This window comes from Pseudonaja textilis, chromosome 10, assembly GCF_049901715.1.
Source record: "Pseudonaja textilis isolate UNSWEBS1 chromosome 10, rPseTex1.2, whole genome shotgun sequence".
NCBI classification, from domain to species: Eukaryota; Metazoa; Chordata; class Lepidosauria; order Squamata; family Elapidae; genus Pseudonaja; species Pseudonaja textilis.
The window spans coordinates 17,112,364-17,131,036 of record NC_141999.1 but is presented as its reverse complement, the minus strand read 5'-3'; the positions used below and the strand labels follow the sequence as shown (position 1 = coordinate 17,131,036).

Sequence of the window (18,673 nt, the reverse complement as noted above, 5' to 3'; positions counted from 1 at the left end):
AGCCAGCGCTGTCCGAAGACGTCTCCGTGGTCATGTGGCTGGCAGGACTAAACGCCGAAGGCTCACAGGACGCTGAACCAAAGTGGTCCCTATTTTTCTACTTGCATCTTTACATGCAGAAGCTTGGGACAAGTAACGGGAGCTCACTCCGTTACACGGTGCTAGGGATTCGAACCGCTGAACTGCCAACCTTTCTGTTTGACAAGCTCAGCGTCTTAGCCACTGGGCCACCGCATCCCATCAACTCCTTATTGTCCATAGAATTGCAATGTGTCAGCATGGAAAGAGACCTTGGAGATCACCTCGTCCAACTTTCTGCCCAGGGCAGGATTCCGCTACTGTAACTGCCCATATACAAATTTAACTTAAATTTAAACTTTAATGTCAACCCTGAAGCTGACCTGATCGAGGCCATTTCTGAGACTTCAGTGCTGCCACACTGGGGCTGAGGGATAGGGAGGGGGGAAATGAGATAGCTGAGGTTTGTAACAAAAACAAAATACTTTCTCCTGAGAACCAAGGACATTTCCACAGGTAGTTGGAGAAAGGAGGAGTGAAGTTGCCAGGCAACCGGACAACACCTTGATTGGACCGTGTGACTGATTGGGAAAGGGGGAAAAGACTTTTACTTTTAATTAGGTGAAAACTGCGGGAATATTCAGAGTCGGTTTTCACCAGTCTGTGCCAATATGATATTTCCAATAACATTGTTCTTTGAGGAATTTACCTGCCATGGAGTTCTGTTTGCTATGGGGGTGTTGCTTGGAACTCTGACATTTAGTTTTTTATTACATCACTCACAATATTGTGGGCATCCATAAGTAATGTCCCCAGCTGATCAAATGGAGTATCATGGGCAGCCTTGGTATTTTTTGACAATACAAAATCAACAAGTATTCACAGCATAGAAAGAAGCATCAACAGCTCCAAAGTCTCCTTTCTAATTTAATAGCGGGGATTAATAAAAGATAGTAGCTACCTGAACCAAGATACCAAAGCCCTCACACATCATCACAAAATCTCCAGAACTGTAAAGCCAACAAACTTGAAATTTGGCACATATGTTCCTCTTGACTTTTAAGTGCTCACTAAGAAAGGATTTTTCAAAATGATCATCAGAGCATTAGTATTTCATACATATTATTATTAACATGCTCTGATGCTAAGGAGTTCTAGTCCCCCTCCCCACCTGAAAAGAAATCTGTTCCAAATGCAAAACAAAAGCAGAGAAGAGGAATTCCAGTTCCAGTTTTAGTTTCACAGCAGCAGCCAGCTTTAGTACAGAACAGTTGAGCTAAGCCACACCCAGGCTCCTTGCTGTCTCCTTCTTGCTCACACAGAAAATACTGTTTCAGTTTCCATGTTTCAGTTTCCAAGCAGCCCTCAACTCTCTCATACACTGATAGGAGGCTAGCCAGATGAATATCGATGGATGCTGATAGGCAGAGGCAGAATTTTTTTCCCCTTATTTTCCTCCCCAAAAACTAAGCCCGACCACATAGTTTCGTAGCAAAGCACGGGTATCAAGCTAGTTTATCTTAAGAAAGCAGGGTTTAACTAGAACAGACCACCTGGTTCGAATGAGAAGGGAATCTCTGGCTCCTGGTCAACTGGTATTTCTATTCTCTCTGGAAAGAAATGTGGAAAATTATAACAGTGTGTTATTCAAATTCTAATAGCATTGGATAGCTGACAAGTTGCCTGATAAAGAGATTGGGCCCAAAGTGCCACGTTTCTTGGTACATTTTTTTTTTAGTTTTGCTTCTCTTTTTTTACTTCCTTATAGGAAGACTCAGAAAGCATAAACAGAATTTTGTGCCTTTAGGGGAAATGAACAGAAAGTGCAAGGAACATTCACCAATTACTTGAACAATGTGGATTTTTTTCCCCCCATGAACTTTTCAGAATTGTGAAAACATGTTTGTATAACCACCTCCTCAGTGTAACCATGTAATCCTCCCTCCTTAGTCCTTACTCTTCTTTACAAGAATAACCCCGTGAAATAAGTAGAACTGAGAAGCGTGATTGGCCCATGGATCAAGTTACTCAGTGAGTTTCCATGACTGAGTGTAAACTACAGCTATGTTTCCACACTCCTGGTCCAGGGTTTCACCTTTACACCACATGGGCTCTTGTTTTTTTTAATTAATTTATTTATACCCTGCCTTTATTTTATTTTTTTTATAAACAACTCAAGGCAGAGAACATATCTAATTTGCTTTTTTGTTTGTTTGTTTGTTTGTATCCAACAACACACTGTCCTCCTCCTCCTATTTTCCCCACAACAACAATGCTTATGAGGTAAAATACATTGAGACTGAGAGAGAACGACTTGCCCAAAGTCACCCAGCTGGCTTTCATGGCTAAAACTGGACTATAACTCACTTGTCTCCTGTTTCTAGTTTGGAGCCAAACTAGACCAAACGTTGGCTCTTTCTTTCTCCTATTTCCCCCACAACAACCACCCTGTAAGGTGAGTTGGGCTGAGAGGGACAGACTGGTTCCAAATCACCCAAGGAGCTTATGTGGATGAGAATGGACTAGAAACTGGGCCTCTCTACTACCAGTTCAACAACAACACTATCATCACTCCACCTCACTGATTATTTTATCCGAGTATTGTGTTTAATCCAGATATGATTCCACAGATGGTTTTTCTACCTTATTTATTCTACACTTCAAGTATTCCTTCTTTTAAAAATATGAGTAGCATATTTATTTGCCTCTATCTTTGTTTCGACTTCTAACCTCAAAATGATGATATAGAGCACTGCACACCAGAACAACTAGACACAAGGACAGTTTTTTCCCAAATGCCATCACTCTGCTAAACAAATAATTCTCACAAACTATTTACAAAGACTGTATTACTATTATTCTTTTCATCATTCCTATTACCTATCTCCTCCCACTTACATCTCTAACCTTGTTACTTGTATCTTTACAATTTATATTGTTTTATTTAGTCTCCTAGTATGATTTGATTATTTATTTAGCATCCTATGACTATCACTAAGTGTTGTATCTTATGATTCTTGACGAATGTATTTTTTAATGTACACTGAAAGCATATGCACCAAAGACAAATTCCTTGTGTGTCACATCACACTTGACCAATAAAGAATTCTATTCTGTTCCATAAAGAATTCTATTCTATTGTCTTTACAACCAGGTATGCTAAGCTAAGGGACTAGCTGGCTCAAACTCACTTGTGGTGGCACAGTGGTTAGAATGCAGCATTGCAAGCAAACTCTGTCCACAGCCAGGAGTTCAATCCTCACCAGCTCAGGTCGTCAGCCTTCCATCCTTCCAATGTTGGTACAACGAGGACCCAGATTGCTGGAGGCAATTTTGCTGACATTTGTTAACCGCTCAGAGAGTGCTGTAAAGTATATAAGTCTAAACGCTATTGCTATTTTGTGAAATTCAGGGCTCACAGAACTTGCATTCCCAGACAACTAGACACAGGCATGTTTTTTTCCTTGTGCCATCATACTACCGAACATCTAATTCTCACAAGTTCTGTCTAATGTGTATGTATATCAACCAATAGAGTGTGGCTGTAGTCTTATTATTTATTCCTTTTATTATTTTCTTTACGTCCCCCTTTTATTGGTGTTATTATTTTCTTTGTTGCCTTTCTAGTACACCGAGTGCTTCTGTACCAGAGGCAAATTCCTTGTGTGTCTGATCACACACAGTCAAATAAAATATTCAATCCAATTCAGCTTCGTACCTTCATCTCTATGGTCTATGCCCAGCACTATGTCTACTATACAATCACTGCCTTTTGGCTCCTTAAAATATAAGTATGTCCACATGCTCCTCTGGTGGGCTCTGCTCTTGTTCCTGTAATGATATGTGTGGATGACCTTGGAAGTCAGGAAGAAGAGCTGCAGACTAGGCAGACCAGGCAGTTCTGGTGTACCGGTAGCAGAAATTATGAGTAGTTTAGAGAACTTGCAAATACCACCTCTGGCTGGCCCCACCCCCCTGCCCCTGCCCTTTCCTGTCCTTTATTCCCTTGTTTTTTAGCTCAGCTGATTCGTCCAGCACCTCAGCTGAGCTAAAAAACACTCACCTCACCAGTGCTCACACAGAGGGCGGTTTTTCATTGCTGCGCATGCGCAAAGCGCACGTTAGATGCATGCGCAAAGCATGGTCTCATAGAACTGGTAGGAAAACTGGCAGCTCCCACTGCCTTAAGAAAGTTCAAACATTCTCAAAGTTGCATCTCATCCTGGGCACCCTTTTTTTTTTTTTTTTAACTATTACCATCTGGCAGATGGTACAGAATACAAACAAGGACAAAGAGGCTGGAAAATAGATTTTATCCCAAAGTAGTAGCTCTGTTGAATTCTACTGTATAGTGCAGCGTTGGTGGTTTTCAATTCAATGTGTGGAGTGTGAAGGAGGTGTGTTTGTGTTTATTTTCACGGTCATGGTGTGCACTGAGGATGGTGTTTGATTTCATTGTATGAAGTGCAATGACAATAAAGTAAACCAAACTAAAATTAAACTAAAAAATGTGGAACCCCATCACTGCACAGGAGGAGGGAGGTTGTGGAAAGCATTTCAAAAGGAAACCTCCCCTCGTTTTTCAGATTTGCAAGATTCCGTCAACATAAGCTTGCAGTAAAGACAGAGCTGGTATTCACTGTTGAGCTTCTGGTCTGGGCTACCTTGAGATCCCTTACCTTTTGTGCTGATGCTCAGCCCTCCACCCCCATCCGCAAAATCACTCTCTCCAAGAGCATTGCGCGCATTGACAGAGACATTATAGGGAGTGTTTGGCTGCAGGCCAGTCAGCGTAAAAGTTGGAGATTGCGGTGGAAAGACGTCCACGTAGAGAAAGCTGGGAGCCCCTGGCCAATGATATCTGAGTGAAAGCAAGTGGAGATAAAAAGCTGCTGAGAAGAACAAATTCATTAAATACATAATGAGTGGTGTGAAGGGGCATCGGGCCCACCCTGCCTAATCCATGTCTATCTTGGAAGCGTGGATAATTTCTGAATGTGGATGATTCAAATTAATAACTTCCATCTGTTTCTGCACTGACATTGTCTCTTTTTCTAACTGCTTTTCCCTAATGGTTTCGCCTAAATATCTAATCTACGTTTGTCACTTGGTAGCAAGGACATTTCAGTATGTCTTTATATATTTCACGTCTAGGCCATCCAGCTCCGAAGCAACTGTGTAGTGTTGGAAATTAAAACCCACCCCTCTCCTAGAAAAATGAAATATCCTAGGAAATATTAAAAAGGCGGGATATTTCCCCTAAAAAGAGAAGTAGAAACTCAGAAGCAGAAACTCACCTCAGAAGCAGAAGCTCACCCCCACCTTTGTTAACGGGCAGGCCATTAAGGCCTAAGCCAGAGTATTCTACATAACAAAGGCCTCTGCCCACCTCACCACATGGCCTGGCAAGGTTGCATCAGCCAGCATTCAGGTGAAGCCATGTGATCCAAACAAAGTCTACAAAGTTAGCTAAGACCCCACCCCTGGGAGTCTGACAGCCAATGGGATACATTTCTTACACAGGAACAGGAAACACTAAGGTGGGGCCCAACGGAGGGTATAAAACCAAGGGATTTCTTCTCTTCCCCTTTCGCTCAGGAGCTCCAAGGCATGTGATCCTGTCCACCATTAAACCATGTTTCCAAGCAACTTCCATGAATCCAGTATCTTTTTCCCCACTTGGAACTGAACCCAGAAGGATATTTCTTCCAACAGTAGCATTACAACTAAAAAAAACCATGCATATGATGGACAGGAAGACCAAGATACCAAAGCTAAACCAAAATGGAACAAAACAAAAATAGAACAAAAGAGAAAGGAGGTTTCATGGTCTTGTGATCCTTAGGCCTGGGAGAATAAACAGACCTTCAATGGCTTCTAGAATGGTACAAGGATGGGATGAGCCATGGTGGCGCAGTGGTTAGAGTGCAGTACTGCAGGCTACTTCTGCTGCCTGCTGGCTGCCGGCAATTTGGCAGTTCAAATCTCACCAGGCTCAGGGTTGACTCAGCCTTCCATCCTTCCAAGGTGGGTAAAATGAGGACCCAAAATTGTTGGGGGCAATAGGCTGACTCTGAAAACCGCTTAGAGAGGGCTGTAAAGCACTTGTAAAGTGGTATACAAACCTAAGTGCTATTGCCGTCACACAACTCTCTCAGGAGGAAATCATTCCAGAGTTATTATATGAATGTACTTATTTCACCCACAATACATAGCAAGGCTTGCTCACTAGGACAGTGTTTCTCAACCTCGGTATCTTTTAAGGTGTGTGGACTTCAATTCCCAGAATTCTGAAAATTCAAGTCCACCCTTCTTAAAGATGCCAAGTGTGACGGAATATAGTAGGCTGCATTCCCAGGAGGAAGGGGGTGCATCGCAGAGGAATAAGAGAAAACTCAGCCTGATATTTTGATATGTGCAAGAAAGAGGGCAAAGAAAGCCCATTCCTATCAGTTCACAGAGTATATGGTAGATGCAGATAGCAGAGTGCTTAGTCTGGCAAGATTCTGTCTATAGGTGTGGAAACAACAAAGAATTCACCACATGGAAGAATCACATATGGACAGGACCACATAACGGAAGAATCACCATACGTCATTTTTTTTGTTTTGAGCCTGGCACTTCTCAGAGTTCCTAAGAACAACAGCTTAGCCAGGTGATAGTTGTTCCCAAGAACTCCTATATGGAACCATGAGAGTTACATTAATTTAAAGTACCTTTCCCTGTGTTGACAGATGGGACTTTTATCTCCATAAGACCTACCTGACACGAAAGCTTTGCTGCAGGCCTCCATCAAAACCTGGGATCCACTCCAAAGCCAACCAATTATGAGCTACACTGACAACTTTGAACTCTGTTGGTGGGTCAGGACGACCTGGCAAGAAATGATCAAAGTAGCGCAAGTTAATTCAAATGATACAAGGAGTTATTTATTTTTTTATCTTCAAATTTCGCCAGATGGACATCCAGGTTCCAGCTGTTCCTTACTCGTGCTAAGTAGCTGGATGTCAAAGGCATCTGTGCCCAGATCGTTGTTGGCCGTGCAGGTGAAGATGGCATAGTCAAGCATTGCGCTCACATTGGCAATGGTTAAGGTGCTGGTGTGTAAAGAATCCTCATAGCTTGTGACCACACTATACCTGGGGAAAGATAATATCGTGAATTATGTTCATAAAAGTGATGCAGCTCAGTCCTCATTAAATATTTGACAAATGAAATTGCAGAGACACACTGAGAAACAAGAGAAATCCAGGGGAGGGGAAGAGAGGAGAGGAGAAGGGAGAGGAGGGAAGGGAGAGGGAGAAGAGAAGGGAGAGGGAAGGAAGAGGGGAGGGGAGAATAAGGGATAAGAGGGGAGGGAGAGGGAAAGGGGAGGAGAGGAGGGAAGGGAAGGGAGAGGAGAAGGGGAAGAGAAGAGAGGAGAGGCGAGGGAGGGGAGAGGAGAAGCGAGAGGGATAAGGGACAGGGGAGGGGAGGGAAAGGGAGGGGAAGGAGAAGAGAGGAAAGGAGACGGAGAGGAGGAGGAGAGGAGAGCAGCAAAGAGAAGGGAAGAGAAGGGAGGGAGGGAAGGAGAGGGAGATTGGGAGAAAATAAACGAATCTTTTCAGTATCATATCTATTCTTATGCGTGATTTCTGACACTTAAACATAGCAAATTCACCATATTGATTCATTCCATTCCCCATTCTTCTCTTGCAGATAAAAATGCATTTGTAACATTTCCCCAATTCAACTGGAACTAAACTGAATCCAAACGAGTGCCAAACTGATGATCAAACTTCGGCTGGCTTAGGTTGGCCCCCAGCCACGTTGGAACAATTGTTAAGTTACAAATTTAATTCCAACTAGAACTGAACTGAATATTGTAAGCATTCAACTCCTGTGAGATGTTTAATCCTCATCCTCATCCCCACCCCCATTTGCCCCAAAAGGAGTTAAGCCTTTGCAAGCTGAGTGCAAATATTTGGGAATGTCTGTAAGCAACGGTGAACTTCCACTGCCCTTTTTCCAAGGCAGGGAAACATAATTTGATGGTGAGAGACAGGAGGATTCAGCAAAGATTTACAGGGTTGCTTCCTTATGTATATAATTCCTGCCCTCACAGCCTCAATGAAATCAAAACATATTTGACTTGCGGAAATGTCATAAAAAGCAAATTAGACAATAACACAGATATTTGGTGCCCAAATCATGACCTCCCCCCAAAATGATAAACATGCATCACGAGAGGCTTTCACACTTGTATCCCAATGTTGGATGCAAGTGCGTAGGTTGTGTGGTTTGCATTGTGACATGGCAACATAGTTGATCGTCTTTGCTCTGTCCCCTGCAGAGCCTTATGGGCTTCAGCCAAAATGAAGCTGACAAGGGACCAGGAGATAAGATTTTGGGGGATGTAAGTTGACCTCAATAAAACGCTTAGATGCTAATAGCAGTAGCACTCAGACTTATATACCGCTTCTCAGTAAATTTTACAGCCCCCTCTAAGCAGTTTACAGAGTCAGTTTATTGCCCCCCAAACAATCTGGGCCTTCATTTTACCCACCTCGGAAGGATGGAAGGCTGAGTCTACCTAGAGCCCCATTAAGATCAAAATTCTGGCAGTCGGTAGAATTAGCTTGCAATACCGCATTCTAACCACGGCACTATAGCTTGCTTCCTTCTCCTCATCCTTCTTTCCTTCCTTCCTTCCCTGCCTCCCTCCCCTCCAGTGGTGGGATTAAAAAAAAATTACTACCGATTCTGTGGGCGTGGCTTGGTGGGCGTGGCAGGGGAAGGATGCTGTAAAATCTCCAGTCAGAGGTGGTATTTGCCGGTTCTCTAAACTACTCAAAATTTCCACTATCGGTTCTCCAGAACTGGTCAGAACCTGCTGAATACCACCTCTGCTCCGCTCCCTCCCTAGCAGTCACACTTAAACTTCTATACCGCTTCACAGTGCTTTTACAGCCTTCTCTAAGCGGTTTTACAGAGTCATCCTATTTCCCGCAACAATCTGGGTGCTCATTTTCCCCACCTCGGAAGGATGGAAGGCTGAGTCGACCTTGAGCCTGGTGAGATTCAAACTCCCAAATTGCAGGTAGCCAAGAGGCAGCAGAAGCAGCCTGCAGTACTGCACTCTAACCACTGCGCCACCGTGGCTCATATGATGCTCAACAGGTATGTAGCACTTGAGCAATTTGGGCTCAGAAGCTAAGCAGGGTCATGCTTGATTAGGGCTTGGTGGGAAAGCAGAGCACCATGTCTGAACTGGAAAAACTATTTACGTAGAGGTAATTCTTGATTTACAGTCATTCCTTTAGTGACTGTTCAAAGCTATGATGCAACTGGAAAACAATGGCTTATTAGCGGTCCTCACACTTACAACCAGCGCCGTATCGCCATGGTCACATGATTAAAATTCAGGCGCTTGGCAACCAGATATATCTGCAATGGTTGCAATGTCCTGGGGTCGTGTGGTTGCCATTTGCAACCTACCCAGCCAGCTTCTGACAAGCAAAGCATCGGGGGAAGCCAGATTCATTAATTTCATGCTTCCCTTAACAATGGCAGTGATTCACTTAACAACCATGGCAAAAAAAATATTGTAAAATTGGGCGTGTCTCACTTAACAACGCCCCCTCACTTAGCAATGGAAGTTCTGGTCCCCATTGTGTTCATGAACAACCTGTGTGATTGTGTCTGTGCAGTCATCCAAAGTCAAACTCAACCGAGAATGTTGCATCCAGTTTAGGTCACCGTACTATAAAAAAGGTGATGAGACTCTAGAAAAAGTGCAGAAAAGAGCAACCAGGATGATTAGGGGACTGGAGGCTAAAACATATGATGGATAAGGTTGCAGGAACTGGGGCAGAGGTGGCATTCAGCAGGTTCTGACCAGTTCTGGAGAATGGTAGAGGAAATTTTGAATAGTTCAGAGAACCAGCAAATCCCATCTCTGACTGGCCCCGCCAACCCCATCTATTCTCCGCCTCCCGAGTCCCAGCTGGGTCTTTTTTGGTTGCCCTGCACAGGAGAACGGAGCTGGAAAGCAGGTTAGTGGGGTGGGGAGGGAATGGGGATTTTACAATATCCTTCCCCTGCCATGCCCAAGCCACACCATGTCCATCAAGCCACACCACGCCCACCAAGCCACACCTATTTAACTGGTAGTAAAAAAAAAATGAATACCACCACTGAACTGGGCATGGCTAGTCTAGCGAAGAGAAGAACCAGGGGAGACAAGATAGCAGTGTTCCAATATTTGAGGGGCTGCCACAGAGAGGAGGAAGGGGTCAAGCTATTTTCCAAGGCACCTGTAGGCCAGACAAGGAATAATGGATGGAAACTGAACAAGGAGAGATTTAATCAGGAAATAAGGAGAAACGTTCTGACAGTGAGAACAATCAACCAATGGAACAGTTTGCCCCTGGAAGTTGTGGGAGCATCATCACCTGAGACTTTCAAGAAGAAACTAGACTGCCATTTGTCAGAAATGGTGTAGGGTCTCCTGCTTGGGCAGCGGGGTTGGACTTGATGACCTACAAGGTCCCTTCCAACTCTGATCATCCGTTATCTGTTATCTTCATTATTTTTACTACTTCGCCTCCTGATGGGGAATCTCACCTGGGACTTTGGGGATCGAGGGAGACCCCATTCTTGGCCCAGCTGAAGAGCACGCTGGGCACACCCTGAGCGCTGCACTGAAGCACGGCTTGGCTTCTTCCATCACCTGAAGCGGCCACTTTCCTCTGCCCGGGGCCTTTAATGATTTCTGGTGGGTCTAGAAGAGAAGAGAGAGGTGTGGTTAAAGTTGGGTTGTATGTGTAAACTGCTGGCTGAAAAGAAAAGCAAAGAAAAGGATGGCATCTAGGGACTCAGAGAAACAAACACTCCAGCGGTGGGTGATAAGCAATTATGACAAGTAAAACATTGGATTTTAACGGAGTCTTTAAGTCTAGGACATATTAAAGGTTGACTGGTGTTAATACTTACATCGCACAATCAAGCGAGCACTGCTTTTGGCTGCTGGGGAGATGCCATTATCTACTTGACACTCATAAAACCCAGCATGGTTTCGTTGGGCTCCCTGGACCCTCAGGGTGCCTACCAATCCTTCAGACAATAGTTTAAAACCCAAATCTTCCAGGCTGCGCTCCAAATCGCCCTGCGTAAGAGGCCAGAATAACAGGAAGATTGTATTAAACCATGCAACCAGCAGATGGAGACCCTTTCCCATTGAGCTGCGGTGGCGCAGTGGTTAGAGTGCAGTACTGCAGGCTACTTCTGCTGCCTGCAATTTGGCAGTTTGAATCTCACCAGCCCTCTCTAAGTGGTTTACAGAGTCAGCCTAATTGCCCACCAACAATCTGGGTCCTCATTTTACCCACCTCGGAAGGATGGAAGGCCGAGTCAACCTTGAACCTGGTGAGATTTGAACTTCCAGGCAGTCGTCAGAATTAGCCTGCAATACTGCATTCTAACCACAGCACCCCCACGGTTCTTATTGTATGTAAATGATTGTAAACCGAGGATTACCTGTAATTAAGAACTCTGTTTCTCACAGATTATCTACCGCCCCCCCACTCCCATCCTTCAGTCCAGCCCACTGGTTTCTACACAGAGCATATCTCACATCTGCCTATATATCAGAGGTGGTATTCAGCAGGTTCTGACCAGTTCTGGAGAACCAGTAGTGGAAATTTTAAGTAGTTAGGACAACCAGCAAATTCCACCTCTGACTGGCCCCGCCCCCATCTATTCTCTGCCCCCCAAGTCCCAGCTGATCGGTTGGGCCTTCTTTGGTTGCCCTGCACAGGAAAACGGAGCTGGAAAGCAGGTTAGTGGAGTGGGGAGGAATGGGATTTTGCAGTAACCTTCCCCTTGGAGTGGGGTGGGAACGAGATTTTACAGGCCATGTCCGCCAAGCCATAGCCACACAACCGGTAGTAAAAAAAATCTGAATCCCACCACTGCTGTATATGTGTGGTTTTCCTTTCCTTTGCCTACGCTTGTCTTTGGCACCACTTACCGCTGGCACGTAGCCCCTGGAACATTAAACCAAGAACCTCTTGAGCTGGAAAAAAAAAATCCCCCAACTCTTATTTACCTTTATATGTATCGAGTAAAGTGGAGCAAACCACCAACCACATAATGTCAGTCTCTGAAGAAGCATCAACTCCTGCAAAACAGCCTCATAAACTTGGAGTAATGCAAGATTCCTGCCAGCCCATTAAGTGCAAAGCTCATTCTTACGTTTTTTTGTTTTTGTTTTTAATGTCCACGCACCCCAGTCCGTGCAATATGTCTGATTGTTAGGAGCTACATTACCAAAGCCTTTAAAGGAAGTATTTTCTACTTGTCAGTGGCCATTAAAGAACCATTATTAGCCATCAAGTTGTAACGGAGGTTGGAAAAAAAAGGTAATCTCGCCTGACATGGCCACATTGCATCCGTTTTAATTGGACTAAGAAACGTTCTCCTGCTGGCACCGCAATAGAGTTAGCACACAAAACCGATGCCAATCCTTCCCTTTGCTTTCTCCAGACTTAGCCCTACAACTTTACCAGCCACCTCCACTGGAAATTTGGTACAGGGTTGGCATCAGCCTGGCACACAATTTCGGCGGTCTCCCCCAGGTCCACGTAAGTTGGATCTGCAATGCTGCGGATGGAGGGCGAATCTGTTTGTAGGGGAGGAAAAAAAAGGCATAATTCTGTTCATACCGTTATCGGTTCAAGCTGCGTTGACAGCTGCACTTCTACAACATGCTAAGCTCTCCATTAATTTTAGTTTTGGCTGGGGGGCGGCTGTGTGAGTATAATGCTTAATGTATTATGCAGATTAAGCAAACACATCCGGTTGTGTTTAACTTAGCAAAGTTGCACAGATCAGACCCAACGCCTGAGAAACCTGAAAGGAGAAAGATGGTGTCCTAGCACTGGCCTTAACATGGGATGGTGGTAAACCAGAGCATCCCAGGGTTGGGAGGAACCTGGAGAACTTCTAGTCCCGTTATGGCGAATCTTTTCAGCACCAAGTACTCAAAGCATGCATGTTCCCCTGCATATGCCCCACACACATGCGCAGATGACCCCACCCCATGCATGCGTGGGAGGCCTCCCGTGCCCCCCATGCATGCATGGGTGATTCCCCCATACCCCCAAGTGTGTGCCCTGCACCTCATGCATGGGCACATGACCCCCTCGTGTGTGGGCCCTGCCCCCACCCCCACGCAAGCCTGTGAGACCCCACATGCGCCCTGCCCCTCGCACATGTGCAGCAGAGACCCAAAGACCGGCTGCTTGGCAGGAGGTGCGCGCATACGTGCGTACAGAGGTGGCATTCAGCAGGTTCTGACCAGTTCTGGAGAACCGGTAGCGGAAATTTTGAGTAGTTCAGAGAACCGGCAAATCCCACCTCTGACTGGCCCCGCCCCCATCTCTTCTCTGCCTCCCACTGAGTCCCAGCTGATTGGCTGGGTCTCCTTTGGTTGCCCTGCGCAGGAGAACGGAGCTGGAAAGCAGGTTAGTGGGGTGGGGAGGGAATGAGGATTTTGCAGTATATCCTTCCCCTGCCACGCCCACCAAGTCACGCCCACAGAACCGGCCTGGAAAAGGACCAGCCCGCGGTGCCTCTGCCAGCAAAAATAGAGCAAGTGTGGGACCCCCAAGCTATAAACAGAAAACAAAAGGAGAAATGTTTCCCCTTTTGCATTTGAGCATGCAAGAAGGGACAGGAAAGGAGAAAGGCAAGGGCAAAGGAAAAATGGGAAGATGGGAAGGAAGAAGAAAGGAGAAGGAAGGAAGGAGGGAGGGAGGGAGGGAGGGAGGGAGGGAGGGAGGAAGGAAGGAAGGAAGGAAGGAAGGAAGGAAGGAAGGAAGGAAGATTATAACGAGAGTGAATGAGGAACTCAGGGAAGTCCTGCCTTAGCATATGGCTATTACAGGTTCCCCCATATGAGTCCCATGTCGTGGCCACCATGGCCACGCCCACCATGGCCACGCCCACCATGGCCATGCTACACTCTCCAGCCCTCCAAGGTCAAACACAATGCTGATGAGGCCCTCAAGTTTGAAATAAACCATCTTAGAAGAAACTGTAAAAAATAAAATTGAATAGGACATGGGGTGAAAAAAACCTCCATCCTTCTTTAATCTGAGTCATTCAAGAAATGTTGGGGAAAAATTCCCATAATCCCCGGCCACTAACCATTATGGCTGGGCCTGATGTAAGTTGGCTGGACACATCTGGATGAAACCAGCTTGGGAAAGGATGGATTAAACCAAACCTTTCTTCGTTGCTTCTCTACAGAAGTGTGAAGACAGGGAAAAATATTCCTCCGAATCTGTTACTTACAACGCACGTTTAGAGCGATGGTGGTTTCATTTTGTCCTTCTGCATTCTCACAGTAGATCCTGTATTTGCCGGCATCGGCTCGAGTCACATTCCAGATCTCCAGAGATCCACCATCCCGTAAGTGGTACCGTGGGGAACCCTCTACGACAGAAGACAATCCATCACAAGTCAAGTTACACAAAGAAACAAGCACTTGGAGCACCAGGGCAAGGGAGGGGAGAGGGATTTCATGGGTCCAGCCAACTGTGATCAACGGTTCAATGTTCAAAGGTTCTTCTGCATCAGGTTGGCTCCCATCCTAATTCCTAATTCCATCCTGCAGTGAAGGAGACACTTCCAAACAGTGAGAACAAATAACCAATGGAACAGCTTGCCTTCCGATGGAGTAGCTGCTTCATTATTGGAGGTTTTTAAGAAGACCTGTCTGAAGTGGTATAGGATCTCCTGCTTGAGCAGGGGCTGGACTAGAAGACCTCCAAGGTCCCTTCCAGCTCTATTCTGATTCTGATTCTTCAAATGTCTCACACCAATGGTTCTAAAGTTCAGGATCCTGCATAGCTCACACACCGCTAGTCTCCATTTTTTCGTTTCGCTAAATGTGAAGACCTTTGACACAGGAAGGGACAGGAGAAAGAAAATCCAAGAATAAGAAACCTGCCATTTCATAAGTGTTTTTTTTTTTTTTTTCTGGTGAAGACCAGTCTTTCAGGGCAACCTGGTCTATCCAAACACGGGACCGAGCAAACTGCTTCTGCTTTCACCTTTCAGCCCCAATCCAGGAGCTTTGGCAGGCAGCCACTTTCGTGACAAACTATTTTATCCCATGCTTGGGTAGACCAGGTTGCCCTGACAGACTGGTCTCATTGGATAAAAAACACTTCACCCCTTGCCCTGGTATAGCCAACAAAGCAAGGAGAGCCTGTGGCTTAGAGGTTAATACATCTACTTAATATGCAAGTAGCATCCCAGAAAAGTATAGCTAGCTGATGAGAGTTAAATAGTTTGAAACAGTTCTAGACTAGATTCTCTTTGTCGGTAAATATAATTCAACAGTGCCATTTAATGCATTTACAATGCTTTATGGCAAAGATGCTCTAAATTGACACCTCAGGACACCATCAGATGCTGGCTACCAGAAAGAGCAAATATTAAATACAGCACACTTGCATCAAATTAGGGTAGTATATAATCATGGTTCATTTCACATACAAATTATATTTAACTAAATTTTGATTATTCCCTATTCTCTCTGGTTATTTACCCCCAGCCATGTTTTTTTTTTAAAGTTGTAGCCTCCAAAGGCTGCTATCAGTCCTATCAGTCTATTATCTTGGCTCCTCCTGGATATTCTACCTTCATACCTTGATTTATCTCGGTAGATCCCTTTCCTTCTTCCTGTCCTCCACTTATCTTGACTGTCTGAAGGCCCACTGGCTCTCTCTTTTAATGGCTCCACCTATAACACCCGATTCTTTTTCTTTTCCTTCCAATCCTTTCAAAATGCTTGACACAAACCTTTCATCTTCCCACCCTGCTGGAACTAAATCAAAATCCGGCTTCAACAGAACTAAAAGCTTATTCTCCCCGTTTGTTCCTGTTCCCATTGTCTCCTTCTCCCTCCGTGGTCTCCCAAGAAAGTCCAATAGGTAGGACACTAAAAGGCGCATTAGCATGCACAAAGCAAAGAGCAGGCACGTAGAAAATGGGGGGTGGGGCTGGGTTGTTTTATAGACTGCAACAGGTATAGGATATCCACTGATTCTCACCTTACCGAAGTTCTCGGTTCTTTGGCTTTCACCCTAAGGTGTCAGACCCACCTGTTAAGATCATCTCTCCAAGGAAACTCCAGCGATAGGTAATCTCAGGAGGATAGGCAGAAACCAGAAGGGGCAATTGGGCAGACCCATGTTCCACAGCTTCCACTAGGTGTGTCTGCTCAGGGGAGAACTCTGGAGGAACTGTGTTGAAAAAAAATGAAGGCACACCTTTTTGGAAGGCCAGGCCCATCGGATGCTTAAAAAGCCAGGATAGCTAATTGAGACAATTCCCCCTTTCTGGCTCATTGGTCTACAGGTGGTCTTCGACTTGTGACCAATAAAGTTCAGGAAATGTGTGCTGTTAGGTAGCGTCGTCGTTAAGCGAGACTGCAACTTGCGATCTCCTGCCAGCTTCCCCCCTTGACTTCCTTGTCAGAAGGGAAGATCACAAGTGGCGATCACAAGAGTGCAGGGCACGGCAACTGATCACAATTGCTAGCTGGTTGCCAAGCATGTGGACCACGATCACATGACTATAGGGATGCAGCAGCAGTCGTAAGTGCAAGGACCAGGCATAAGTCACTTTATTTCAGGGCCATCGGAACTTCAAATTGTTGCTTAATGAACGGTCGTGTTGAGTGTCAACCCTGAAGTTGAGCTGACCGAAGCCATTTTTGACCACTTCAGTGTTGCCACACTGGAGCTGAGGGATTTGAGATAGAGGGGATCCTGTAGCCAAAACAAAATATTTTCCCTTGGGAACCAAGGACATTCTCACACCTGGTCGGAGGAAGGCGGAGTGATGTCACCTGGCAACCAGACTGCACCATGATTGGACCATGTGACTAATTGTTTTGGGAAAGTGGGAAAACTTTTAATTAGGTGAAAACCCGCGGGAGTTTTCAGAGTCGGTTTTCACCAGATCTGTACCAATATGATATTTCCAACAAAGCTAGTCTTGGAGGAATCTACCTGCCTTGGTGTTTTGCTTGATATGGAGTTATTACTTGGAAGCCTGACATTGAGAACTTCCTGTTTGCCTCTATCTGTCAAAGTATGGAAAATACCATCCCTTCTCCTGCCCACCAAAGTCAAGCTCAAGTCATCTCAGCAACAAAAGATAATGGTCTTCCATTGCTTTCCTCCAGGATGTTTTCTTAACTTCACAGCCTTCGCAGCCTGTAACTCTGGGGTTTCCTGGAGATTTCCATCCATGTATTATCCTAGCAATCAAGCATCATTTTTAAGGCAGGGCAACGTCATCGTCCACAGCGAAGCCTGCAGGTCTATTCAGGGATTGGTTTTATAGAATCTCAGATATACATAAGAAATGCCAGTTACTTTCCAATTGGCTCATAAAAGGATCCAAAGGAACACACTAAAGATCTATTATCGAAGCACGAAGAATATTAATCTGCCTGAACAGGACCCTGTTCAGATCAGCTGTAGGGAAGGATTGATAAAAACTTATTTATTCATCAAATTTGCATAGCATCCAGGAGAACGGCGGCTTGTGGGGTTGGGATGCTGGGTTGGGGAAGTTAGCAACCCCGCGTTCGAGACCCAAGTGCTGACGTGGTGTGGGGTTGAGCTCCCATCTTTTGCTCCTGCCAGGCACATGAAAGGAGCCCCCAATTGGGCATCCCCTGGGCAACAGTGATGTCACCAGCTAATCCTTTCCACCCAAGAAATGCTTCGGGGCTTCTGAGATGAGTGCAATGTGCTTTTGCATAGCCTCCTATCTCACGGAAAGCGACGCTAGGGAGGCAAACAACAATCGAATAAAACAAATAAAAAACAAGTATTTAAAATATATAAAATCCACATTAAAAGAGAAAGATTATAAAAATGAAAATGTAGGCAAAAGTCTAGGCAAAGAGAGGATAAAAAATGGTAACCCCGGCAACAGTGGTGGGATTCAAAAAAAATTATTACTGGTTCTATGGGCATCGCTTGGTGGACGTGGCTTGGTGGGCACGTCAGGGGAAGGATACTGCAAAATCCCCGTTCCCTCCCCACCCCGCTAACCTGCTTTCCAGCTCCGTTCTCTTGTGCAGAGCAACAAAAGAAGACCCAGCTGATCAGCTGGGACTCAATGGGAGACAGAGAATAGATGGGGTGGGGCTAGTCAGAGGTGGGATTTGCCAGTTCTCCAAATTATTCAAAATTTCCGCTACCGGTTCTCTGAACTACTCAAAATTTCCACTACCAGTTCTTCGAACTATTCAAAATTTCTGCTACCGGTTCTTCGAACTACTCAAAATTTCCACTACTGGTTCTCCAGAACTGGTCAGAACCTGCTGTAATACCACCTCTGCCCAGCAATGGCGCCATCTAAGCCTGCCTCTGGTTCCTTGGGAGCCTCAGGCCGGCTAACATAACCAGACCTGGAGGGATTTCTGGAATGTCAGAAGGGATGGAACTAACTTAACCTTGGAGGGGAGAAATGCTGCATAAGGCAGGCACTATGGTCGAAAAGACACGTCTCCTGGGACTCACCAAATATAAGTCCCCCTCTGATGGTACACGCAGCATGCTTCCTCTGCCTGATCTAATGGGAT

At 45.3% G+C, this 18,673-nt stretch overlaps 1 protein-coding gene across 1 annotated transcript in view; it reads right to left on the bottom strand.

Annotated features, from left to right (window-relative positions):
- The window catches only part of NPHS1 (NPHS1 adhesion molecule, nephrin), a 50,919-nt gene that overhangs the window by 6,347 nt on the left and 25,899 nt on the right, over positions 1 to 18,673 (bottom strand). Inside the window, exons 16-24 of the mRNA XM_087939906.1 lie at positions 16,173 to 16,313; positions 14,356 to 14,496; positions 12,564 to 12,679; positions 10,993 to 11,164; positions 10,624 to 10,780; positions 7,006 to 7,157; positions 6,781 to 6,892; positions 4,698 to 4,879; positions 1,572 to 1,628 (exon numbers count right to left, since the gene is read on the bottom strand). Coding sequence (XP_087796032.1) covers positions 1,572 to 1,628; positions 4,698 to 4,879; positions 6,781 to 6,892; positions 7,006 to 7,157; positions 10,624 to 10,780; positions 10,993 to 11,164; positions 12,564 to 12,679; positions 14,356 to 14,496; positions 16,173 to 16,313 — 1,230 coding nt within the window. The remainder of the gene's footprint in view (positions 1 to 1,571; positions 1,629 to 4,697; positions 4,880 to 6,780; positions 6,893 to 7,005; positions 7,158 to 10,623; positions 10,781 to 10,992; positions 11,165 to 12,563; positions 12,680 to 14,355; positions 14,497 to 16,172; positions 16,314 to 18,673) is intronic.